This window comes from Synchiropus splendidus, chromosome 6, assembly GCF_027744825.2.
Source record: "Synchiropus splendidus isolate RoL2022-P1 chromosome 6, RoL_Sspl_1.0, whole genome shotgun sequence".
NCBI lineage: Eukaryota > Metazoa > Chordata > Actinopteri > Syngnathiformes > Callionymidae > Synchiropus > Synchiropus splendidus.
The window spans coordinates 5,007,685-5,034,619 of NC_071339.1; the positions used below are offsets into that span (position 1 = coordinate 5,007,685).

Genomic DNA, 26,935 nt, shown 5'->3' on the forward strand with positions numbered 1-26,935 from the left:
GTGGCAGGCCTTTATTGTCAAGCTTCAAATATAAAGTTAAAGATCTTTGAAAAACTAAATTTGGATGTCTTTAAAATAAAAGAGGCACAAAGCAACAACAGGGGGTTATTGTCTGGCAGCCACAGGGGAGTCGCAGCATAATTCTTATTCTGTCTTTTGATGGCTGCTCGCAATGCGCCGGAGAAAAAAGAGGGAGCGAGAGAAAGAAAACATCGGCAGAGGGGGAAAGCCTCTCGAGGCTGCATCCATTTCCTGTGATCATACATAATATGCTTCAAAAGTTGTTTTTTCTTTTATTCTCATGCTCCATTCAACTGATCGATTGCACCTCCTTGTCTGCCCCCGCCGCCCCTCCTTTTGATTCCAGCATGCGCCTCTTGTGTTTACATCAGATGTGACTCGGTGACAGGCCCTATCTGAGGCCGCGGAGCTGCGCTGTCATGTTGATTTATGGGCGCATCACGCCACAACTTGTCCAAACTGAAGCCCGCAGTTCATTAATTAGGGAGCCAGGACTTTGAAGTCGGGCACTTCGACAAGGGTCGGACTATTGCGTGGACTTGTGCGTCGTCTTCTATCACTGGGCTACATCTCCTTCGCTTCCCCGACGCTCCAAAACAGAGAACTCAACAGGGGCAGGAGAGAAATCGTCTTTGAACTTCTTCTGACCGGACAATCGTAATTTGCTTTGTCCACATTGATGCACGTATCCTTCAGTCATTAACACGCATTAAGCTGCTGCCTAGGAGCGTGCCCTTCTGTACTGGAGGGAGCAAAGGAGACGGAGCGGGAAAAATGCGGAGGGAAGAGAGAGAGAGAGAAAAAAAACCCAAAACGCAGGCAACAAAGCTGGGAGCTCCCTCTGCACTGATATCTCACAATTACATGCCTCCTCGTCCTCCGCCATTTCCATGTTAATTACCAAGAAAAGCCTCAGATTTATACGCTCCATGTTCTTGCCTTTCTCCTTTTCATTATGTCCTACACGAGGCTGGCAGGAGCGGTCGTCGCCTTCTTGCATAAAACACTTGTTTACATGAAGGGAAAAGTGGCGCAGTCCGAGATGTTGGCAAAATACACCTGCACCGTGACAGACATGAACATTCTAGACTAATATGTTACTTTATTATACATACAGTATATTCTTGGATTTTATACTAGCATTATAAATCATGAACATTAGAATACCTTATAAGGGGTGAATATTGTGGAAAAAAACCCCCAAAAAGAATAGAAGTCTCTATTTAAAACTTGAAAAGTACTGATGATAAACAAACTTTTGTGGTGCCACACGTGTCCCGCCGTGTGCACCTACCTCTGTTGTAAAGCCCTCTGTGGTTCACCAACAAGCGAATTCACACAATAAATTTGGCAGAAATATTAAGATGAGCAACTCCTTCTTTTCAGCCATTTTAAAGACAAATAATGTTTTGACCTTTTGCAGACACCCAGTATCCAGAGTGAATCTGCACAAACTGTTTGCTATTCAGAATGTATTTGTGGGGATTACAAACATATTGTATAGAATATTAACAATGGCACTTTTTCAAAACACAAATTATATTTCTCCGTGGTTCCTACAGGCAGTTATTGAAAGTAAGGGCAAGTGATTTAAGAAATACCGTGTAAAGATAAGACATTTTATTCACAAGCTCCTCTTTTACTAACTTCCTAGATGCCCAGATCCAAATAAATAAGAAGTCAGAAAACAAATTTAATATAAAACTATTTTTTAAATCAATTCTTATTACATTATATATGACACACACACACACACACACACACACACACACACACACACACACATATATATTGTTTTTTTTTTCACCAAACCAAACAAGAGCAATTATTCATAACGCAAAGTCCCAACTTTTAAACCTGAAAGTGTAAAGGCATTTAGGCATTTTCTGCATTTACTGTGAGTGAAATCACAGCGGTGTGAGCGTCATTGTTAGCCTTTACCAGCATATCTGACACTGCGATCAGAAGCATGAGTGCATTTGAGCCCTCCCTTTCCCCTTTCTTGCAGAGCGACTACAGTCTGGAAGCAGATGGGGTTGAGGGAGGGGGCACACATGCCTTCCATGCTCTGTCTGGCCAATGGGCCGGCTAATGGCAGGCGGCTGGAGTGATGTCACCCACCTCTTTATTCTGCTTGCTGCTTGCATGTTGCTGCTGGATGAGCTGGAGGTGGAGCTGTTCCTGCTGCTTCTTGTAGAACTCTTGGAGTTGCTGCTACAGGAAAAAGAGGAAGGTGAGGTGTGATGGTGCTCGAAAGATACAGCGAGGGGAGGGGGGGGGGCTAAACTATGTTGATCAGCTGTTTGAGACGCTTCTACTTTACCTGTTGTAACATGAGGGCCTGCTGCTGTTGGAGAAGAACCTGGAGCTGCTGAGGGCTCAGGACTTGCTGCTGAAGGATTTGCTGCATCTGCTGAGGAGTTATCACCTGGGGTGTCATCATAGCCACTGACACTGGGACCTGAAAGAGGGAGATGGTTTAGAGAGAAAGAAAAGCATCCGTACGTTCAAGTATAAAGGCCAAAATGGAGCTCACTCTACATTGAATCCTGTGTCAAACATTCAGCATCAAATCAAACCAGACTGAGGAGAGCCAGGGGAGGAGACAGCCAGCATCAGCAGCACCCTTGTCCTCCGATACCCAAATTGAATGTGATCTGCCTCTCAGAGAGCGGCGCTTATGGAAAACGTCACACCTGGGGACGTGAGAGGGCCTTAAAAAAATTGGCGGCCCCTCATTGTACGTGTGCGACATGTCATGTGAGAACATTTCATTAGAATCGCTGTCAACAGCGATCTATTACAGAGCAGATACACAGTGCCTGGAGGAGGCGCCCGCTCACGGACCTTTAACTAACTCTCAACAGAAAAGGTGTGAGTGCATGATTCCTCAAAACAAGTGATTTGCTTTGACACACGAAAGCCCCCTCCGTTGTCACGGTGCTTTAATTGCTCACGGTGCGTCGGAGTCACGCCGCACGTCTGGATGCTGCCACTCACCGTCACGATACCAATAAAGTCCTTGACTTGACATTCGAATCATCAGACAAGACAGCGCACGGCGTTCTCTGTTTTCGCCTCTCTTCTAACTACGTTGTTTTCCGGCGCCGGATTAAAAATGTGCAAATGAAACGGGGTGATACGTGGCGTGATGACAATCAGGCTCCACCAAGGACATGTTATAACTAATGACTTTCTTTTGAATTTTTCATGCTCTTCCGAAACGGCCGCTGTTTAAATCGCCTCCTAACTAAGACCCTCTCCTGACACGCGCGCTTTGCATGCACATTATTCATTCTGTGTTTGTTGCCTTAAACAAAAATATAATGATCCACATGCACTACAAACCAGAGGCCAGTGATGTCAGGGAGATGAGGCGCTCTTGTGCTCTGACATATGTCAACAGAGAAGGTGAATCATCCTCACCCATCGCCTGCTGATGTTTCAAGCTGAGCACCGGAGTGCGAGACGGTATATATCTATATATTACATTAATTCCCTCGTGTGTTACATTTTAATATGCAGCTCGTCTTGACTTTTGCTCATGACTTGTCCCGTTATTTGCATAGCGCCCGCCTCCCATTGCCTAATTTCATGGTCATTATCCGCTGCAGCCTTTTTTTTTCTCCAGGCATTGCTAATTTTGATGAATTATTTTGTAGGTCAACGGAGCAGCGGCGGGGTACGGCCGACACGAGAGCGTCAGATGAGACGCTTTTTTCCACACGTAACTTTCCTTTCTCCTGAAATATCAGCCTGATGTTTTGCATTTCACATCGCACCACTTTCACTTATCCTGTTCTTGCTTTACACTTGTCTGACTCACAGCAACTGCTGCTTCCTCTGAGCGAAGCCTCAGCGAGAGGCTATTACAGGCCTGCGCTTTATTACCCATTACTACTGAGGTCATTAGCAGCAAGAGGGATTGTATGCTTCTTAACCTATTGATCAGTGTAACTACTACCATTTAATCCTGCGCTGAAGGAGTGAAAATCTGCCTAAGACTGGGTCCTCCTAAGAGGGAGGGCGGGAGGGAGCACTTTAACTGAGAAATATTGCACTGGCCGCTGCATCGTGCCCATTTAACGCAAACCCAGGACGCCAGCCGCCATTTAAGAGTACTCCCATATGGTCCGCTCCCTTATCTCTCAGATAACATCATGACTCCAGATGATGTGCAAAAATATATCACCATCTAAAGACGGTTTAAGAGGCGCCTCACACTCCACTAATAAGAGGAGTGATCTGCTGAGGCCAGCGCTAATCTCCACCAGCAATACGAAGGTTTAACAAAAAGGAGGACATTCTGAGGATGCCAGAAATAGCTGACGTTTACGAATATCATGAAGGTGCGCCATATTCCAGGTGCCTCCTGTACATAAACATTTTTTCGTTCTCACAGCTGCAGCATGACTGGAGGCAAAACACTGTACTGAACAGGCCTTCCGGCTTCACACACTTCAACACGTGTGCTTGTCCAAACTGTGGCGTGCAAACATCAAAACTAAATAAGGAAAGAGTCAATTATTGACAGCTGTTATGAATACCAATGACTTCCAAGTAAAATAAAACACAGCAAACACTCTCCAGGTAAACAGCAAAAATATAAGCCAGAATGAAGAGTGAATGGAGATAAAGCCTGACCAATAGGTCAGAGGTCAAGGGCTGGTGAAAAGGAGAAGTTGAGACTGCAAATGAAGATCGCGAACTGAAGACAAGAAGGTCAACATCAGAGAGAAACACTTGCTGTAAAAATCCAAGGTGCAAGAAAAAAAAGGGGGGGGGGGATACACATTTAAATATGTGCTCCCTGAGGTCAGCTTGTTTAGGAGAGGATCAAATGGAGTGTGGAAGTGGAGGAAAAAGAGGAAGCCTCGCAGAAATGACACGTCCATTACGCTCCAGGCTGTTTTACTTTGCAGTGACGGAGTGTTCTGCTCTCTGACTGCAAGTCTGCAGCGGACAGTCGCACAATAATAATAATAATAATAACAATAATAATATGGAGTATGAGAAGTTTTTAAAAAAGATCACATGCGCTCTCGATCCCAGAGTTTCTGCTTTTTCCATACACAACAAATAACAGTGAGGGGAGCAGGGGTCAACCGGGGGGTTCTGGTCTCGACATTATTTGCAGCAACTGTAAAAACAAAACTCAAGATTGCATTTTGATTAACTTCTGGACTCCAAACAAACAGGTTATTTTTTTTCTCCCTTCCCTACAAGAGGCAAGTGTCGAGCTTAAACAAACAAACTGTGCGGCGAAAAGCGTGAGCTCTCATCACAAAAATAACAACTGAGCAGCGGCCTGGACCCCATTTCCCACAACTGCAGGTGACAGGCGATAAAGGGAGTTGACCTCTTCACTGAGACACACACACACACACACACACACGCAAAACAACTTTTTAAATGTATACTCATATTTCCCATGGCAAGTTAGAAGATACAGGATAAAATAAGGCAAATATAAGACACTGCTGTGTATTCAAAATATTTCCAAAACCAATGCTAGACTACTATATTAAGCATCTTGGCACCTCAACAGTTTCGCAGTGTGATCTACGGTGGACCAACTCGGCACGGTTATGCAACGCTGCCCGAATACAGACAAATTATTAGAGTCGGTTGAGATTTAATTAAGATCACAGCCTTTAAATCCCTTTCAAATGAAACTGTAGTCAAAAGACAACGTCTGCCACATCCGTGTGAAGATTGTTTCTATTCTCCAGCAGCAAAGCTAATCCTCGTTTCCATGACGGCAGACAAGAGGGACACGTATTTGTGTTGCTTATTGACACGTCGCTGTTGTGACAACAAACACAAAAATTCGAATGACACATCGACGCTATCGCCATGACGAAATGACTCTACGTTTCAAAACCATCGGTGACTCAATGCATTTAAATATTACTCCTCAGCAAGTCCTCTTCTCCCGCAACTACTGAAACTGCCTGTGAAACATATGGCATCTCAAGAGTGGAGCCGCTCTCCCTTTCAGATACAAATACACATCTCGCAAGTAGAACTTTCAGCCTCACACAGAAGCAGAGCAGCTGGTGTGTCACAAGTAAACTTTCCCCTCGGAATCTCCTCTTTTTTGCCCGCCTGCTCTGGCACCAAGGAAGGGCCATCCGTGTAAAGGATATCCCAGTGAGCTGCCCCCCGTTTGCCCCTCTCCCTGAACACAGCTAATATCTGGTCGCCTATGTCATGGTTTAGAAATGACAGGTGCTGGCAGCCCCTTGCCTTGACAGGCCACTGCACAAATAACGCCCCTGCCTGAAAGGGCTAATGCACTACTAATGAACAATAAATCAACTTTGATTACAAACTGTCAACCCAATCAGCTCGCACTCCAGCTCTCCCAAACTGCGCGTCTCGGCACAGCTGCACAGCATTACGCTGAAGGTTGAGGCTTTCCCTCTCCTTCTCAACAATCTCAGAAGCTCATCTGTTGCTTTTCTAACTCTGACGCAAGGTGTTGAAACGCAGCACTGGACGGCTTAAGAATGAAAGGGAGGAACTGTGCCACGGGTTCAGCAGTGCGCGAAACAACAGCGAATCAATACGATCCCAGTGTGAATCGCTTCGCTTGCCAAAGCCACTTAAAACTCCGTACCGTTCCCGCACTAACTTTTCAGAGGCGCGTATGACATTTGGAGTGACAGCGAGTCGCCAGCGTGGTCTGTGGTGACGGTCAAATATAGACCTGAGCCGGACCTGTCTTAATTCACAGTGACAAGGCGAGGAGAGCGGAGACCATGGCCCCGAGTGCAAAAAGTCACACCGACACTCATTAAGGAAAAAGAACAAACAACACTGAGCACATAACCAGACAACAAAATCATGTACAACAATAAACAAAAAGCTTTAAAGAAGAGTTTAAACACTTTACTGAGCAAATAGACTATTTTTTGGGGGGTGAGAAGGAAAACAGAGGCAAGCCTTTCTCTCCTTTTTTTTTTTTCCTCAACTTATAAACAGCACAGAGAACGGCGTGAGATCCTGCTTGACTGGTTAGCTTACTGTCATCAAAGTAAACAAAACTTAAACAGAGAGAAATGCCAGTCAAAAACTCCTCAAACACCCTGGAATCTGATGCTGACACACATGCCCTCGGAAGGTGAAAGTAGCACTGGACTTCCTTTTCCTTCTAACCGCAACAGCTCGGTTAACACACATCCTGAGTGACATTTCGAATGAAAGAATGAACAAAGTGGCGATCACTTGACAGCCGACGGAAAAGAAAGTCCCAGAGCAGCAAAGTAAATCCGACTTCTCACACACAAAACGCACGGCAAGCACAGGACAACAACAACAACTACAACAACAAATGGACAATAAAAGCCCTGCTCCCGTCCTCCTCCCGTCAAATTGGACTGTCACAAAATGTCAGAGAAGAAAGCTGGCAAAAATCACAGAAATCAATCATATTGACAAACCTGACAAACTCCATTTAGCTGGCAGGGTAAACAGAGTGCCGGCCACGCGGTGTGGAGTGAAGCAGAGCGAAGAGCTGATCACTGAGCGGAGGAGAGAGAGAGGGAGATGTGGAGAGAGTGAGAGAGTGGGAGAGCGAGAGGGAGGTAGGACGAGGCTGAGGCACCACAGGCAGACGGGCTGAGAACAAACGCTGTTGTGCTGTCGAGTCTCCAGCCTTCCTCAGGATACAGACAGATTGCACGCGCAAGGTTGCTCCCTTGCTGACAAGATACAAAACTATCCAATCAACCACACCCTCCTCGACCAATCACAACCAGCCTTCTAAACATAATCAATTCAAATGAGGCGACACAATAGGGAGCCGTGGGCTGGGCTGCAGGTGAACCCGTGCCTTTGTATGGGGGCCCCTTAAGGAGGAAAAAAAAAAAAAAAAAAAAAAAAGACACAGTTGACGGCTGTTAACCCTTTGACCCCTGCCGGGACTCTGGCCGTGCTTTTGAAACAATGGCGGCCTGAAGAAAAGAGCCCCTTTAATTAAACAACAGATAAGTAAACACAGCTATCCTGCGGAAAGGAAGAAAAGCGGCCCACCTATCAGGCACTTTATTGTTCCGCAGAAAAAGACCTGTTTACCGCAGCGGGATAAAGGGTCATTTCAAATCCCGCAAACAATAAACAAACCACTGTGTCCTCCTCTTTCACTCCACATGCTCAGAACAACTTAAAGAAGTGCGTTTTTTTTATTATTCCACAGGATAAAAGTGTGCCATAAACCAGCCGAATAAAGTTTTTTTTCCCCCTTCACTGTTTAAACACTTATCCTATAATTTGGCCCCCGAAAAGCTAAAACCACTTACATTAATAGCCAACATTACTGGAGCCACCCGGCAATCCATCCAACACCATCCCAATGAGAGCAATTAGCTGTCATGATATCATCATACACTCTTTAACACCCCCGTGCACTCAGTCAGGAGAAAAGACAAAGGAGTGGAACAGGAGTCTGCCACCTACTGGCGACTTGGCAGAACTGTCTGAAGGCAAATAAGACATGACACACCTCAGCTCCTAATAATTATTAATCATTAATAAAGCCGATAATGAATCATCTCATGACTAAATCCTGACTCAGAGGAATGTGCCTGTTCTATATTTTACAATTACAATTACAATTTTCTGGCTGGAGCTAGTTGCGGAACTTGACTGACGAAGACTGACACTGGGCTTAGCAATTACCCAGACAATAAACACAAAGCTGCATCGCAGCGCCCTCAAACAGCTCGTATCAAGAGCTATAAAGTCTTGGCGGAGGATGAAGGAATGTTCACGGGATACATTCCAGTCCGCAAACACACTGGTAAAATAAACAGAGGACCTGCACAACAAGCCACTGCTCTCCTCTGCTAATAACTAACAATGAGCTGAGCTAATCTGGCCTGACCTATATAAATTATTGACTGCGACGCCTCAAGTGTCATAAATGACAATTCCAATACATATCAGAGTGAATAATGAAGTGGCGCGAAGGTGCTTTTATTTCCTCCCTGACAGCGACGCTTCACACAAAAAGACAGCCACGCAGGCATGTGCTCTTAACTGCAAGCACACACTCGCAAACACACACACAAACACACAGTGGTTTGGGCTTTCGCCGCACTTCTCTCCCCTGGCGCTCTCCCTGGGGCGGCATGTCGGCGTATTCTCAATAAAACACCTTCTTAGCAGTAATAGGCCACTGTTCTCATTTCAATGCTCCCAAAGGCCTCATGATAAATTTAGCAGACACACAGTTCAAGCTTCTTCTCTCACACACTTGTCTTTCTAAACCGTTGCCTCTGTGCCTGCGTCATGTGAAATAATTACGCATGTATAAGTGTGTACAGATGTGTTTCGGGGTCACACAAAGAAGCGGCGCTAACCTTGAGCCCCGCGCCGGCGTCCCCGGTGATAGTTTACAGGAAAGTCCTGAGCGATTGTACGCATGACAGGAGGGATGACATTATAAAATACTCCCATTTCCTGCTGGAGTTAGAGTGAAAGTATGAGTTAACGTCTGGTCTGGCCCGGGCCTTGCACCGCGTTGGCTGAAGATAACGACACGGCTCCAATTACAAAGCCTTTACAGAAGGTGAACATCGCTGTGCAGAAGCAGCATCGGCCAGTGTGTGTGTGTGGGTGTGTGTGTGTGTGTGTGTGTGGGTGAGGCAGAAGAGAAGCAGAAATAAGGGGCGTAAGAAAAAAAAAAAAAAAAAAAAAGCGAAAAGGCAGTTGTTAATTTGTTGGAAGGCACCAGTCACCTGGACAACAGTCGTGTGAAAAACAAACATTTGGTGTTGTGTTCCGTGCGTGTGTGTTTAAAGACAGGTAAATCATTGTTTATTGACGGTAGGATTATCAGAACTGGTGTGGACCTAAAAATACACTTCCTCTCGAAACAAGCTGCTTCAGACGGAGAAAAATATGCATCATATTTCTAAATAAGGCTTCAGGAAAACAGTGAGTCAGTGCTTTTTTAAATCTACACACAGGAGGGGTTGGTTAACACATTCAATTTAAATACTACAACTATGAAATGTTTATCTTACTCTCATTATCAAAACTCAGAACCAGAAGTCATTATGTCTGTTTAAATGTATAAAAAATAACTCTGGAGTTTATCCCAGCTACCCGGGGTCAGAGGCAGACACTTATCATGGGGAAGCAAAAAAATGTCAAATGTAAAAAAAGACAGAAACACAATCATGAACAGCATCATTCTGTTGTCGACGATACTATGAAGGTAATGTTGACAACTTTTGGTTGATTGACATTCAAATTCAAGCTAATAACATTCAGCGTGTCATTCTCTAAATTCCAAAAAGTATTCAGAACAAACACAAGGTGTGAAATCTACATATCATTCCCACATTCAGCTAACATGGGCCAATCGTTTTTTAAATTCTCCTATTATTAAATAAACAACTTTGTCTTAAGAACAAGTCAAACCATTTCTTCCTTTTCTTTCCTGATAATAATCTGCAAAATTACCAGTGGAATTGCCATCTTGGGTCATGCACAACCTTTATAGGAGTAAGAGACATGGAGGGCAGCATGCGACCCAAACTTAGATAAATAGCCTTATATCCATATTGCGAACATTATTACTCAAAAGGATAAGGATCATCTACATCAAATTGTATGTGATGATGAAATAGTATTAAACAGTCTGAAGGGGAACACTTGAGGTGTTGTTTGCAAATAAGGATATAGTGGTGCACTATATTAATAAGAGCAGTCACCACCATTCTCACTTTGTTCAGGCCTTTACCAGTGGTCCACTGTACAGAAGAGACTTCCCATGACATCCTTGCCCAGCAAAACACACAAAGATAGATCTCAGGGTATCGGTTTTTACCCATTCAGAGGGATTTAACCGGGGGGGTTTCAGATCGTGAGGGGGGCAGCGACCCCTTCTGCACATCCTATGGGAACAGCAATGACAGCGAGGCCTCATTGACTGGAGACCAACCACCAATGGGTTTCCTTATTCACAGGACTCCAACATGCATGACCCAGGCATCAAACTCAAAACCAAGCCACAAGACGTGCAGAAAGCCTTTGGACACCGAACATGAATATTATGTTCACTGTTATCTGATCATAAATTAAACAAATACATTCAGCTCACTAGTCTTGAGACCAATATGCCAGTCCAAGGACAGGTGGTGTATTGTTTTGGGGCGAATGCGATTCCACTCAGTAGTCCAGAGGAGAGTTTGGGGTACATGTCCAGCTAGGAGGTGGCCTCTCCACTGCACTGAGGAAGCAACTTAAGACAGTTCAGTCGGTGCTGTCAGAGGTAATTACAGACCCGCCCCCACACCACAATGATTGACATTCGATGGAAAAAAGTGACACACCCAAGAACTGAAGAATATCTACTCAACAACCAACATTTTGTCAAGCAGCTTTTTTCCACACACATAATAACCTGAATAAAACATATATCACGTGACCTCCTCCTTTGACATTACTAGTCAACTGTGGTCTTCTACCTCTGACTCACTGAATAACAGTGAACACGGTTATGACCCCAAGCGCAGGGGAGTTACTGTAAGTCACGCTTGATTTGTATTCTGTCACTGGGTCTATTAGATATAAAGGCTTTTTTTATTTACTTTTAATTTAAGAATTCAGAAATTGTTTAGTCAGCTCATGAGTTGAGGTGCAAAATATTTCCTGAGGTGATGTTCCAGCAAGCGTATAATGGAGCTTGTGTTTCAGTGTGTGTGTGTGGGGGGGTCTGTGTGTGTGTGTGTGTGCGTGTGGTTAGTCAAAACAAGAGCACTTTGGGGTTTGAGCAACGTCGATTTGAGGAGGTGGGGGATTTTTGTTGCTTGATTCATATCACTGTAATTTAAATCGGAAACAAAATTAATACACAGTAGTGTCGCAATACAGTAACAGAGGTTCTGTTAGAAAACAGGACATGGGGAACCAAGTGGTGCCACAAACCGACGATACAATATTTCATTCATGTTTTATGTTTTCAAGTTTATTATTCTATGACTGCATACTGAGCAAGTACACCTTTATCAACAGGATTATCTTCATCTTAAAGCAAGAAAAAAAGTCTTATGAATGTAGTAATAATCTATTATAGACAGAGGTCGACCAAAACATTTTAATAACAACAAAACCTATTAGGTTTGGAAATACAAGAGTGAAATACATAAAAATAGTCCATGAAGGGGCTGCAACTTGGGTAGAGCATGTGACTAAAGGCATTTCTCTTTTTGGTTCCCTCCCTGAGGCCAGTGATGAATCAGCTATTGACACACATTATTTCATGTAATTCTTCTTAGTCAACAAAATAACACACTGGACCACAAAAGGCAGAAACAACTCTTGCCTCAAGTGCAGAAATTCCTAGTTGTCCTCACAAATGATACAAAAGGATATATCCTACGGGAGGCAAGTGACCATCACTAAAGTGGCATCGTCTCTGAATGGAATAGTCAACAAAGAGTGTTAGAACTGACTAACTAACTAACTGTGAGCTAGTATTGGTGATGGGAGCTGAGGAAACCTTGGAAGAATTTTCTGCCACAGTGAGTGGATTTTGTTGCTACTCTCGAGACTTCTGAAGTGCTACTTCATGAGAGTCCTTCAAAAGGAAATGGCTCTTATTCTCAACGGTTGAATTGCGCAGATCAATACGAGGATTGTTTTTAATTCAATCAGAATAAGACAAGTTGAACAACCATAGATCCAAGAAACTGAGAAATGAAAAAATGTAAAGTGCAAAGCAAAATTGTGATTTTAAGAGATTAAAAAACAAGCAGGCGAATGCCTCAGCTTAAACCCAAGTTCATCAAGAGTAGCTAAACTTCAGCAAACCACCATTAATACTATGTTTTTGTGTGGGAGAATTCCTCTGAAACGCCTTCCAAATTTCATACAGAAGACAAGGCCTTCTCTCTAAATATACATGACACATCATCAAGACAAAGAAAATCCTCATCATGAGAAAAAGCACAGATGAATGCACCTTTCTTCCTTAGATATACAGTTGGTCTGACTGCATCAGTCCTCCCACCCTTCTCCAAATGCGCTGTGAATCACCCCGAACGCATGCTTGACATCATGATACAGGGCCGGGGGATGACATAATTTGCAAACAAATTTTAAGGGGAAAGTATGTATGTGGGCGGATGACTGAGCAGCGGTGGAAAGGTGAGAGGGCGCACCGCTGGGAGGGAAAACATCAGGCCTCAAAACGGGAAGAGCGTCCTGAAAATGGTAAAGTAGCTCCTGGCAGTGTGATTGGAGTCAATTCGACACTCATCATCTCAGCCGAGAGAGAGAGAGAGAGAGAGAGAGAGACTCCCACCCCCTCCACACCCGAGTGCTTGCTGGGCTGTGTGGAAATGGGATGGATGACTTCATTCTGACAGGATTATCCCAAACCTGGTTCTAATCTATACAGTACACATAATACATTTTTACAATATGACAAGGAAAACAAGCGATGAAACAGACATCCTGGTCCTGAGGTTCCATCTGAACCCCGGTCTTGTTTTGATATCGCCTGACAGATTGTTTCACCTCCAAGAAATGTCATCCAAATTTGTTCACTATGACTCCTTTCCGAAACGCTAGCAGGATACTTTTGCTGTTGACAGACATATTGTATGTAGAGCAGTATAGCAACTAAATCAATTCAGAGGTGCAAACCTTTCTGGGCTTTTGATGCAAACTTTGATGGACACCACTTCTGTCTTCCGAACTGGACATTTGACGCTGATAGGTGGATGCATAAATGCATTTAAAGTGGAGCTTTTCCAGTATCTCTACTTGACAATAGACATCATTCACCGATAAATTAACAGGCAACATTTATTTCTTGCCGTGTTGCGCACTAGGTTACAGAACACTACTGCCACCTGCAGTACCATTAAACTCATTGCCCTCAACAATATTTTAAATGCCAAAAAGGTATTGACTTACACTATATACAAAAAATATGTAGGGCAATAATACTGGATAATAAATAAATAAAAATTACAATTAAAAAAATGGCCAAGCTTTGCACTCACTTTTGGGTGTTTTTCTGCTTTATTTACTTTAATGCCTTTTATTATAACTATATGACTTAGTCTTTTTTCAAACCATACGCAGTATTTGTGCTTTTATTAACTACATGCATCTATTTATTTGACTTCTTGCAAAATGATTTCCCTTATTTATCATCCCCTCAGGATTCAGCCATCAGAGCAAAGGCACCTGCGCTCTGGTTTTATGCCCACTGGCGTGAAATGTACTTTATAAATAAAGTTTGATTAATGGCCATCAGTGTTTCAGGGTGAAAATGTGTCTATTTCTTGCTACCTCTGATTTAAAATCACTGAAAACATGCATTGAAGTGGAGATCAATGAAAGATATGCAGGCACATATGAGGTTCCCCAGCACAAAACTAAAGCTGCTCCCCTAGAGAGCTAGCTGAGTCCTGCGTCGTCACCTGGTCCACAGGCCACCACTGCTGTGTCACCTTGCGAGACTGGATGGCTGCAAGTGCACCTCAGAACGCTGCAACACCCCGCAGCACTGGCTGAGCTCCAGCTGACAGGCCTGGGCCGAGTGCTCTAATGACTTACAGATTGGAACTCTGTGGTGTACATGTGTCAGGACAATGCCACGGGCCTACTGAGGGAACAGTAGGAGAGGCTGAGGAAGAGAGCCCCACGGCTTTCGCTTGCCATGTCAGCGAGAGGTTCACCTCCTGCACCCCTCCTCCCTCCGCGGATGAAGGATGGGAAAAGCAAATGCAAGCAGGTTGGGCTTTTGAGCGAAACAGAAGTAGGGACTACTTAAAAGGCTTTCATCCTGTAAACTGAAAAGACATTATTTTTTGACCTCATGACCTTGTGAGCCTGTAGAAGGAGGGGAAAAAAGGGAACACAGGAACTTTCAAAGACGGCAGCTTAATGGGCAACAACTTCAAGCACACAAAAATTCATTTATATAAATGATTTTGACTCTCATCACTTCCCTCTGACAATGACGTCAATCTTGCACAGTGAAAAACACCTACAGCCACATCTCTGCTTGCACAAGCCACACCGCGAAACTTGTGAAGCCAAACCGTCTCCAGCCCATGAGAAAGCTTCATACTTCCCGGTCGGCGGCTTCTCCTCGTGCCTCAGCCGGGTTTTTCCGCCGAGCAAAGCCGCATCCCTGTGTCCCCCCCCTCCCTCCCGCCCCCCTGCCCCCACCTGGATGCGAGTGGACTATCGGTGAGGGTCCGACAGTGTTGTTCCTAATTACCTATTTCTCTGCTCCTGATCCTGTGGCTGGCATAATTAGTTACCTGGGGCTCCAATCCAATTTGAAGTGATGACAAGAAAGTGATCCATGAAAAAGTAATAAGTTAAATCCAATTTCAGCCTGCCTCTAATTAAATGCACATGGAACTAATGAGTCAAACCCTACCATTTCACTGATAATGGTAATTAGCCGGGTGGGTGTTGGCGGCTCTCACTGCCGCGCGACTGTAGGCGCTGACGGTGAAAGCCGCCCGGATACTTTTAATTAGGCGTGTCATTCTGTCACTGTAATGTAGCAGCTTTTTGACCAGTCAAGTATGTTGTTGCTGCGATGCAGCCAGTGCAGCAGATGTTTGTAGATATGCTCTCAGATTAAGGGGCTGCAGGCGGCTGGGTGGCACGGTGAGGAAGACGCCTACTGCACCAATGGTGAAGCGCCGTTTAATGGTTGCTCACTTTACTCACATATCTCGCCTCTCATGCTTTTTGTCTTTACATTCTAAGTGAGAGAAATTCCATCTGGCGGCGACGCGTTCACAATCAATAATCCTGAGGCCGTTGAACACGGACTTGGCTACACATCACATCCGCGACCAGCAGGGGTCGCAGTTTTCTGACTCCGACTGATGACGGCAAAGACTGGGAAATCTGCCAGTTCAAAATGTAGCATTCTGTTGTCGCACAAATGAGCTGTCATGTAATGTCTGAGACTATTGAGTACATTTATTCAACTTACCTATCAGACCGGCGACTTTTGCAGAGGATCATAGAATGTGTTTCTAGCATTAGCCACCAAGCTAACAGATAGCGACATTGCTACCTAGTGCCGGACTCCATCTCATAACTATTAATAAAGTAATTTCCTGCTCATTTACAGACAATACTGAACTTTCTATGACTGTTCTTGGGTAAAATGTGGTAACTCTGAACAAGACACTCATCGGTAAGGTTAATATAAAATGCACATATCAATGAGAACTATATTTATGGCAAGAAATGTTTCCTAATATACTGTGGTTTTCATGACAGATGCTTGTCCACAGGTCAGAAGTATTAACGGACTGAATCTGAGGCTTGTAATTGTCGCATCATGTCTTTAGATGGCTTAGTGCAGCTCACTGTAGAATCATGTTCAAGAGCAATTATTTGGGACACACCAAAGACCATTTAAGGGAGCATTAAAATGAAGAAAAAAATGCAATAATATGAACACATTGTATTTTTATTGGGTCTATTTTCAAATGGCAGTGAGCGCTGTCCAGCTAAAAATGGATGACATACAGTAGAAACTGGTGTTATTTTTCGGCTACAATAGGAGTCATCCCTGTGCTAAAAGCATATCTACTTTGCATTCAATGACAAGGAGCTTAAGGCTATAAAAACTGTTGAATGTCTTCAAGTATATTTTTCCGGGCTTTAAGACAGTGAATAAACTAATCCTTCACTTTCACCGACTCTTATGTTGCTTGTTGTGTTTATTTATTTTGTGTCAACCAGTGATTTCCACCTCTAAAGCAGCGGTGCCGCGTTTAACTAAACGTAAGTCAGAGATAAACACGTGTCCAGACCTGTGGCTTTGTTTCATAACAGCGGTTTCACATGAGCACAATGTTACACGCAACATCAGAGGGATGACAATTTACAGCACAAGTGAGGATTCTAGGACAAACCTGGGCTTCTTTCACAAGAGCTTGGCTGGAGAGGGGAGAGCAAGGGAGAGGAGGGGAAAGGGCCCTCTTTTCAATAGCTGAGTGACAGCTTGGCCAAGCTCTCTGTATACATTAATAAATTAGAATTTTAATTTTGTCTTTGTCTGCTGGAGATGGGCTCGTACTTCACTGTGTACCAACAACTGGCCGTATGCTGGAATCTGCCACTGGGGTCCCCTCTGTTGACCTCTGCGGAACAATTCCCGCCAAGCTGGGGAAACTGTTTGGTTTGATCCTTTCAACTTATTTGAATCCTGACAAATATGCACACAAGCGAAAGGTCATCACAGTCATATTTCATCCTCCGGAGCTATTCTGAAGACATCTGCACAACAAAGAGGCCTTTTCGCAACCTGACATCAGACCTAGCTGCTACAGAAGCTCATTAAAAGGGGCCCCAATGGGATAGTCGGGGTATTAAATATTATATATATATACACATATACACACACACACACACACAACTAGGCCTCTGTATTAATTACCAAATATGCCCTGAAGTCGTTAGCAATTTCATTTCACACTGACACAAACAACCGCTCCTTGTTCAAACAGGGGTACGTCTCTCAGAGGAAGCTGATCTGAAGTTAATATAAATATTGCATCAGATACACAATCATTTTCATACTAACACACGTTTTTTTATTCATTATTTATTCTTTTTTGGAATATCAGAGACGCTGCCAACAATAAGCCGATTCTTTAACTGTGACACTGCTTGGAAGGTTTTTCAACAGTACAGACAATACTGAGACCTGACACGTCGACCCCTCCGGCAGCTGTGCTAAAGCACCTCCTGCTGTTAGAGGTGGGAATTTTCTTGTTGATGTAGTTCCGCCGTGATATGTACAGCATGTTGACACTTGGTTCCAAAGTGAACAGCCAACACTTTTCAGTTCAAAGTATCGGTTGCTGCGTCTCAACCAAAAATCGAATCTGCAAAGACTTTAGTCATCAGAGAGTTGAAGAACCTCTAGTTGTAGAGACTTGTAAAGACTAGATCAAGATAAGGACAGGACAAGGCTAAAACATTTGTTTGAGTTGAAAGACGGCTGAAGGCCGGAGAAAAACAACCACTGCAGCGAGGGGACAGGAAGAGCAATGGAGTTGCAAAACAGTGAGGATGGCCAGCTCACTGAAACCTTAATCTTCGATTTATCCTCACTTCCTAGTTCCAGAAAGAGTTTGCCTTTAGCAATTCCAGGACTACTAGGCTACTATGACCACACCGTAAAGTCGGCGGCTTTACACCGGGAAGTCCACTCGTTTGTTTTTCTGCTATTTCTGAGACTCTTCCCCCTGACCAGACACAACAATAGCCATAATGTGAATGTAAAATATCTGATTCACAACCTCAAATCTCAGAGTTTCAACCCTTCCAATACAATCGAATGAGTTCACAAGTTCTTCACAAGTTCAAACGGCATCCTGCTGTAGGAGCAATGTCAATGTGAGTAGACCTTTCAGTCACAGCTCATCTACCTGGCATTTTCATCTAATGGGAATACACAAGTGAGTAATGCAAGCATGTTAATCCCAGTTTGTAATTTATCTATATATATTAAGTCCTAGATAAGGAAGGGCTGAAATCAAATTGTTCCATACAACAAACCTCCTTCACTTGCTTTTGCACTGCAAGCTTTAGTCTATTTTTAAATCAGCACTTTTTAAATAATGCTGCTACACTTTTGCATTTTCCTTTTGTTTTTGTACCATGAGCAAACCAGAGACTCAGGACACCTTCTTAACGTTGCCGATGTTTTGTTAGTTTGTCTTGCAAGTCGTTGCAGTTTATCTAACAATTTACAGTGCTTGCTTTATTATTCCTTTATAAAGCCAACTGATACTGTTTTTCCAATAAAACAAGGTTCAAATGTTGAACTTGGACGCAGTCAAAAAATAAAGTATGACTCATAATCGGAATGGGTTGGTCAAGCTTTTCACAATCGGTGCACGGCTACTGAATTGTGTTGGGACAAGGACCCCCGGGCCAAATCCTGAGAAATGTGGGCTTCAACGACACTTTGATGTAGAAATCTTGAAACAAAGCAGTTTGTATCAGGAAGGTTTTTCAGTATGAGTGTACCAATACAGAACAAGCAGCCAGTCTGTTCAAGGGATTTTGCTGTTAGGATGTGGTGTGTTCCAGTGTCGCAGTAATTGGACCACTTTAAATATATGTTAAATTCAATGTCAGGGCATGCAAAGTCAACACGGAACAGCCACAAGCAGGATTAAGAGCAAATACCAAGTTATCAACACTGAAGATTTGCTTTGAGTTGAGTAAATAAGTTTTGCCATTGGTACCAAAATCATAGAAGACAGCGATAAAGGCACCAGATGTATGGGAATGTTGGCACTCGGAATACTACTCCCATGCATTCCAGATAGATGGAATTCATTCAATCCACAGTCCACCAAAGCAATGACCAAATGTTCAAAAACAAAAGGAATACAAAAAAGCTTAATTCCAATGAAAGACAATGGATTCTAATGCCTTAAGTGCGTATCATTTCAATGTTAGTGAAGCCACAAAGTCAAATAATTGACAAGCAAGTCGATGAATATGGTAGAATGGCGTGTTTACAGTACCTGCAGGCCTTGTTGCTTGTCATTGGCTTTGGGGGATTTGCAGTCGGCGTTCAGCTGATGGTGCTGCTGCTGCTGGAGGAGAATCTGCCGGGCAACCTGAAGAGCCTGAAAGACACGAGTGAGCCTCATGAAAAAAAGAACCGGACTGAGTGAAAAGTCCAACGAGAACAATTTAGAGACCACTATCAGCGAAAATGTATCACCATGCAGCAACACTTCCTTGACCTTTCAAGAGATAACAAACAAATATCCAGTAACATATTCCACAACAATAAGCCCTTGGTGTCAAGCAAGTGGAGCTCCAGCACAACAGAATAGAATGCTTATTTACCAGACACAGTAAATAACAGCAAACAGACACTTCCAAAGATACTGATCGGAGCATTCGATTCCTGGTAAGCGCTCCCATCTCAAGAGAAAATGAAAAGGCCTGACCGCTGCTTCAAGTAAACGACACAGCTTTCTCAGTGGAAAACAAAATACAGTGCAGTCACATGTTTATTGCTCTTGCGACTCCCTTTTCCCTTACAATAAATAATCAAACATGGCATCCAGAGTAAACAAAGCTGGAGAGAGCTCGTGGGGAAAAAACACAGTGGTCTTGAAAACGGTCAGCGATACCAAGAAAAGCAAGCGATGTGTTCCCACAGTGAGCTGGCTAGCCTCACACCTCCACCAGTAAACCATCTGGGTAAATATCTGCCTTCATTCTTTCCATGTTCCACAGACGATTGCTCCCACAATTAAACAAACACATCCAGCTCATCTCTGACACTGAAAAGCTCCTCACTTAATAGTAGGAGAGGAGCCGCTCTGGGGGGAAAAAAGGTTAGACAAAGTAGCAGTGTGAAGGGTTTGTTACAGCAATGACGTACGAGACACTGTGAAAGTGAGACGTCTTTCTGGGAGAGGTGATACGGAGAGGACCTATTGTGATGAAGTTCGGGACTAAAACAAGAGACAGTAAGGGAACAGCTGTATGATGGTTTGTGTGTGGGTGTTTAAGCAGTGACGCTCCCAGACGCAGGGTTGTCGGATGACATCATGCAACATAAATATGACCACAGTCTACAAAGAGGCCACAACGCTGGCATTTTCCCCACACTCCACATTTAACCATCATAAATGATCTCGCGCTGGCTTTAAATGTGAACTTAAATAACGCCAAAGCAACTAATCTCAATCTTTACATCAGACTGCAACGTGCTTGGAGACGGGGAAAGCCCCCCCTCGCCACTCCCTTCCTCCTGCAAGTTCACTCAGGGAGAAACTACTAAAGTACAGGTCCGATCCTCCTACGCAGGCAATGTCTATGTTTGACTTTTGAAACCATAACCAAAACTCAGAAGCAAAATCTCATTTCAAAAATGACCCTAACCCTAACTCCAAAACAGACAGTTAAACAATACTGAGTTTCAAAAAGAGACGCCTCATATCACTGACAAAACAGCTACCCACTTAGGTAGCTTTTTCTCTAGCCATCATTGACCCTAACTCAAAGTGTTTTCCAATGTATCAGATCTGCAACAAATCTTAGTGGCTAATATGAATATCTGCAGTGGCAGGTCCACACCAAATCACATACATTTGCACAGGACAGTGTTGTTGTGAACCTAGTAAGAATGTGTCTCAAGCTGAAAAAAGTCCAAGAGCACCTGTACTCAATGTGCATGAGGGGAAGAAACCCACTTCTGCTGTACATTCTTATTACCATCTACAGAAGCAGGAGATCATTTTTAACCAGGAAGATACATTTTGTTTAAACATTTCCCCTTAGAACTTTTTCAAGTCCTTCAACTATTGCAGGGCACTCTGGGGTAACTGTGGTTTACTGGCATTTAACAGATAAAAAGACCAAACAAAGCCACACAAAATTTCCCCCCTCACAGGTCACATTTGGCCCAAAGGTCTTGTGTTTGACACGCATGGCTTTTTGGTATAAGTCATACCCTGGGACAGGCTTGAAACATATAGAACTAGAAATTATAACCTGCCATACGAAGCACCGCAGGGAGTAATGCTAGGAACAAGTTTCACCATTTCATAATTCATTTTGGAAAATGACACGATAAAAATAATGTTAGAAAAAAAGTCAAAACTCATCCTCATCATAAGCATCAGAACTCACATGTTCCACAGTGGGGTTTCCTGCAGTGCTTTATGGTGGAGGCATCCCAGTGCCACAAACAACAACCTCAAATTCAGTCTAATAGATTGTGATGCTTTGATTCATTCCTGTTCCTCACACTCACCAGCCAAACTAAATGGGACAGAACACAGTCTATGACCTTATAAACACAACAATGGTCTAAGAGCCCCATCTTGACAATGAGCAATCCTTCTTCTTGGTTGTTGTGCGAGGAAATACAGAGCCACTTCATCACTTTCATCAGTCTCCGACTGGCTTGACTATCTAGGGAAACCCTGCACAGCGCCAAAGGATCAGCTCTACTCTGAGTATCTGACCTGCGACTGATGCCCCTACACTTAGTCACAAGTGGGGAAGAAAAGTGATGTAAAATGTCACCGTCCTTCCATAACATCCAACTTATACTACCCACAAATGCAGCAGCAAGTCAGCCAGAGCACCACAAGGTTAAACTTGAGCCAGGTTTATGGTCATTTGAAGTTATCAATTTTCATCCAATGATGTTTTTAAACATGTTGGTGACACAAGAAATGAGCTCAATCATGCCACTGATCTTCACAACCTGGAAAGATGTCACTGTTCTGGTGTATGATAAAGTGAGGGTTTACAAGGAAACCATAAAAAAGCAGTTATTACGAACTATTTCACAACACTCAGGGGTGTGTGTCTGCACAACCAAGAGTAAACAGACATTTCTGTTTTCTGCTTCCCTGTGTACGATGACACACGCAGTAAAATGTGTGCGTTTACAACTGAGGGTGTAGGAACAAAAGGAGTTGAGTCAACAGGATGTGACAGGAAGTTTAGACAGTCATGGATAAAAAAGGTACTTTTCTGGGAATCCTGACCTCACCACCAACTTCATTTGAATAGAATAAGTATCAACAAAATGATCACTGCAAGCATGTTACAAGCAAATACAGTGGAAACTCTGACAGGCCACACATCCTGTCAGTTAAGAGTGGGCACCGCAAACACTTTATGGCCACCGTTATCATTAACAGGTAGTTATGACATGCATTCATCCAAAAGCAATAAAAATATCACTGGGTCCATCAAAACAGTCACACACCCATTTACTTAAGTAACTTTGTTTTACATACAAATACAGTCAAACACAACCAGCTTACCTCTTTTGAGTCAAAGTCAACATCCTGACAAATATTTCTGAAAATTAAAATGCCGTGCAAATAGAAATAATTATAATGCCCTTGATACAAAGAGATGTTCTCGGAGTGGATTTTTTTTTTCAACAGCACTCAGGAGTTGATCTCATTACCCTGCAGAGGGAAAACACTGTTCACAGTTTTGGGAATGTTGCTTTCGTACGAGTTTTTAAAAACCTTTCAAGAGGCCTAATGATAACATGAGAAGACAAAAAAAAGGATTGTTAAGTGGCTTGGTAATGTTTACACAGCAGCATCACCCCAGTTACAATCTAGGCGTCTCCATCTGGTCTTGCATTTACATGCCTTTGATCTCCCTGAAAGTACTGGACACTTGTAGTGTGTGTAGAAAATGTAACAATTCAAGCTGGTTTATCATGTTTTTGTTTTCTTCTGCTTTGCTAGCTTCTCACCCTGAACCTGACCATCCAAAACAAATGGTCAAACTTAACAAACAAAGTAACTAATGACCCAGCCACTTGTCAAGAATTGGTCTCCACGAGTGAGGATAAGCCAGGTACACACACACACACCAACTGCTGACACATATCCACGATCAGACGAAAAGCCAAAATACAACCTGCACAGTGGCTGTGGTAAAGATACTTAGGTTTATATTCGGACTGGAAGCACACGACTGGAAACAAGCATATCAGTGGGACAGCTCATGGAGAAAAGTTAGGTGACAAAGTCAGGGAGGCCGAGCTCAGCTGGAAGGGCATCAAACTGGTCACAATACATGAGAGCTTCCTTATTTCATTAGAAGGGAAGTTGACTGCATTAATCTTCCACCAATTATCTGTCCATCCGTACGTCCATCCATCCATCTATCTATCTATCTATCTATCTATCTATCTATCTATCTATCTATCTATCTATCTATCTATCTATCTATCTATCTATCTATCTATCTATCTATCTATCTATCTATCTATCTATCATCCATCCATCCATCCATCCATCCATCCATCCATCCATCCATCCATCCATCCATCCATCCATCCATCCATCCATCCATCCATCTATCTTGGGGACTGTATCTTTCCCCTTGCAATTGCATTCGGAACGCTCACAAAGGTCTTCTTAGAATACCTCCTATATCACACGCAATGAGATAGACATCATGTCCTTGTTCACACACGTGTGTGCCTGAAGTCCTGAGCTTGCATACCACACTCATGTGAAGGAGCTGGTGCGATGGAGAGCTGTAGTCTTTGCGTGATGAATTCACCACTGAGGAGCAGAGGGCCTCGCCTTTGGAAAGGAAACAACAGTAGTGATGAATGTCAGGTGAGCGGAGCTCTGCGATCAGTCAGGAAGTCCAGCAGATAACCTTGACATTTACACCCGTGCTGCTGAAGCCCAGCTGGGGGTGCACAGGGAAGCCAAAGGGCCTGGATTCTTCTGAGCTGGACTACATTGAGCCCTCAGCTATTAGCTGTGTTATTGCAAGCCGCGGCCCAGCACACCCTCTGGCCCAATAACCACAGGTGATTGCTTGTGGTCAAGTAAATACACCAAAGAACATGCTCATGAGGATGAAAGCAGAAACGCTGGCACATCTCATTCTTTGGGGTTTTCTCTTCCTGGCCGTGGGGACGCTCTTACACCTGCGTGCACATCTTCCAGCAATTAAGAACAATCTGCCTCAAACCATTTCACGTTCAAGGTCCATCCCTGCTGTGACAACACTCGCACCACCTTTAAAAAGTTCTTCGTGGAATGATATTGTCAGTCGCAAAGCTGAGCCAAGGGCGTGTAGAGATGGTAAAGGTTGGATTTCTAAAATATGTCGGCATTTGTTGTAGTAGCGTAAAGGTGCGGTTGGGGATCGAGCAAAAGAGCAGACTTGACTGTGTGGCAATGCTCTGAGCTGGGATTTGTAAGACACCCTGAGCTGGCTTTAGCAGCAGGAAACCCCAAAGCCTGTAAATAATCCACATGTGCAGACTGCACATAAAGACACGCAGTACTTAGCAGTTCCCTTATCGCAGCTTGATAGCCCAGGGACATAAGAGACGCTCCTGCCTTTATTCACTAATGCGGTGTGAAAGTAGATGCAGATAAAGCAGCCGTTGTTTATTGAGGAAGTTCTTTAAAAGCAGCGGTAGAGGGTGTGAACTTTGGATGGGCTGAAATGCCAGAAAAAAGACAAGCTAGAAGTGAAAAAAAACCCAAATTTGTTGCTGATAAAGAGTAACAGAAGAAGGTGTTGGCGACCTCACGTGTTGTTCTGCTGTAATCAATGAACAACAACGTTGATAAATAAATGTTAATATGATGATATTTTGCGAAATATCAAGCCTGAGTCTGATGCTTCTGTTTTCAGCTGTCTGAGTGGAATCTACAAGGTTATGGCTGTGAGCATTCAGTGATCTACTACCAACTCAATTTAACAGAAAATATTCAATAAAAATTATATTAATTGGATTTTCTTACCTTTCTATCTCCACTTACAAATCTTTTTTTTTCTTTTATCTGCAATGCAAAGCAGAGAAACGTGTACTTTGCCACTAAGTATATAATTAATGCAGTTTCCAAAAAGCCTCTTCAAATGGAAAACAGGCCCTGATGCGCAAACCCTCGCGCATTATGTGGTCCTTGCAACAACACTCACCACTCTGTGTTTAGTTGTCCAAACTAATTCATGACGAATACATAAATAAATCAATGTTTTATTCCACTTTCAGCCATTTCGGTGGAGTCCTTTGCTGCACTTTCCGACCAATCTATTAATATTTATGACAATTTTAAACACCACAAATGGCCACATTAAACAACAAAGAGACCCATGCACTGGCATCGAGGAAAAATAAATAAATAAAACTTACTTTAATAAAGACACGTTTTTCTAGTGGCATCATTTACCCCCATTGGCTTGTCTTCAAGGGAAAAACTCATATGAGTGCAATAAATCCACATCTCCATTTGCAGCATACTTCAATACTGTGTGTACTGGTTCTGACTGACATTCAACTGTGAAAAAAGAAACATCGACAACACTAGCAACACATTTTTGAGTCTATTGGTAACACGATGAATGTCTGTGACTGGGACCTGCTATGGTCTTCCATGTACAGTCACAATGATCCGCCTGCCATAAAGATCCATATCAAATTAATCTACCAACTCTGACTTGACTTGACTCAGTAGATCGCGATCGACGTGCAGTAAAATGGGCAGCCCTGCTCTACGCATTTGTGGAGAACCAGTTCACTTTTTCAAAGACTAGTCCTAGAAGTGCCTTTCACGTCCGACAGAATCTCTGAATCCGACTTCGCTGGAGCTGCTGTCAGCGAAGTTGACACGTGATTTTGCCAAATACAATACTCTAGCCAACTTGATGTTGTCCACGACAAGAATGAACACGAACTTAACAAGTTTTCTAAGAGACCGCTCATGAAAAATGGAAAGCGTCCCACACTTTCTTCATTTGTTGCTTTTTTTTATGGTTTGGACCAAACAGTTTTGGCAAACTGCTAATGTTGATATACAACTGTTTCAGTTAATCTTTAAATTGGAAATGCTTAAATCTCTGATGCTATCCATGTGTGCAGAACATACGCAAAAAACAGTGCAATAATGTGGATATATCTAAATATACATAGCACGTTTTCCACATTTTTATGTGCCAGAGACTCCTTATTACGCCTAGATTTCCATTCTCAGGGCTGTTAAACAGATATTACAGTTCCATGACAAATGCCTCTGGAAAGAAAAACACCGTATAGAAAAAAGGATGGAATTTAAGGTCTTAGGGGTAAAGGTGAAGAGTACAAAAGGGGACAGGGAAGCTGGGAGGGTGGACGAACAAGAGTGTGAACTGAGTAGAGGTAACAGAGTGAGCTGAGATACAAGGACAGACAAGAGATGAGAAAAAGGTGGGTAAAGGGAGGGTGAGCGTTTCCCCCAGCAGTCATTCGGGACTCTCAGAGCCTGGTACTGAGGCCTCACCCCCACACTTGCACCCCTTTTACCCGGCGTGGTTAGCTCAGCGAAGTGGGTCTGACAGCTTCCGCTTGCTGTGTTCTCAGCATTTGTTTGGA

At 43.3% G+C, this 26,935-nt stretch overlaps 1 protein-coding gene across 12 annotated transcripts in view; it reads right to left on the minus strand.

The window, feature by feature from the left end:
• foxp1b (forkhead box P1b) overlaps positions 1 to 26,935 on the minus strand; it is a 169,131-nt gene that overhangs the window by 33,074 nt on the left and 109,122 nt on the right. For 9 of the 12 annotated variants that reach the window (XM_053866984.1, XM_053866981.1, XM_053866985.1 and 6 more), the window contains 3 exons: positions 19,575 to 19,679; positions 2,345 to 2,482; positions 2,143 to 2,235 (listed from right to left, as the gene is read on the minus strand). In XM_053866984.1, the coding sequence (XP_053722959.1) occupies positions 2,143 to 2,235; positions 2,345 to 2,482; positions 19,575 to 19,679 (336 nt within the window). Of the gene's footprint in view, positions 1 to 2,142; positions 2,236 to 2,344; positions 2,483 to 7,466; positions 7,736 to 19,574; positions 19,680 to 26,935 lie in introns of those variants that run through there. The other 3 variants (XM_053866990.1, XM_053866979.1, XM_053866989.1) reach the window with 2 other exon arrangements.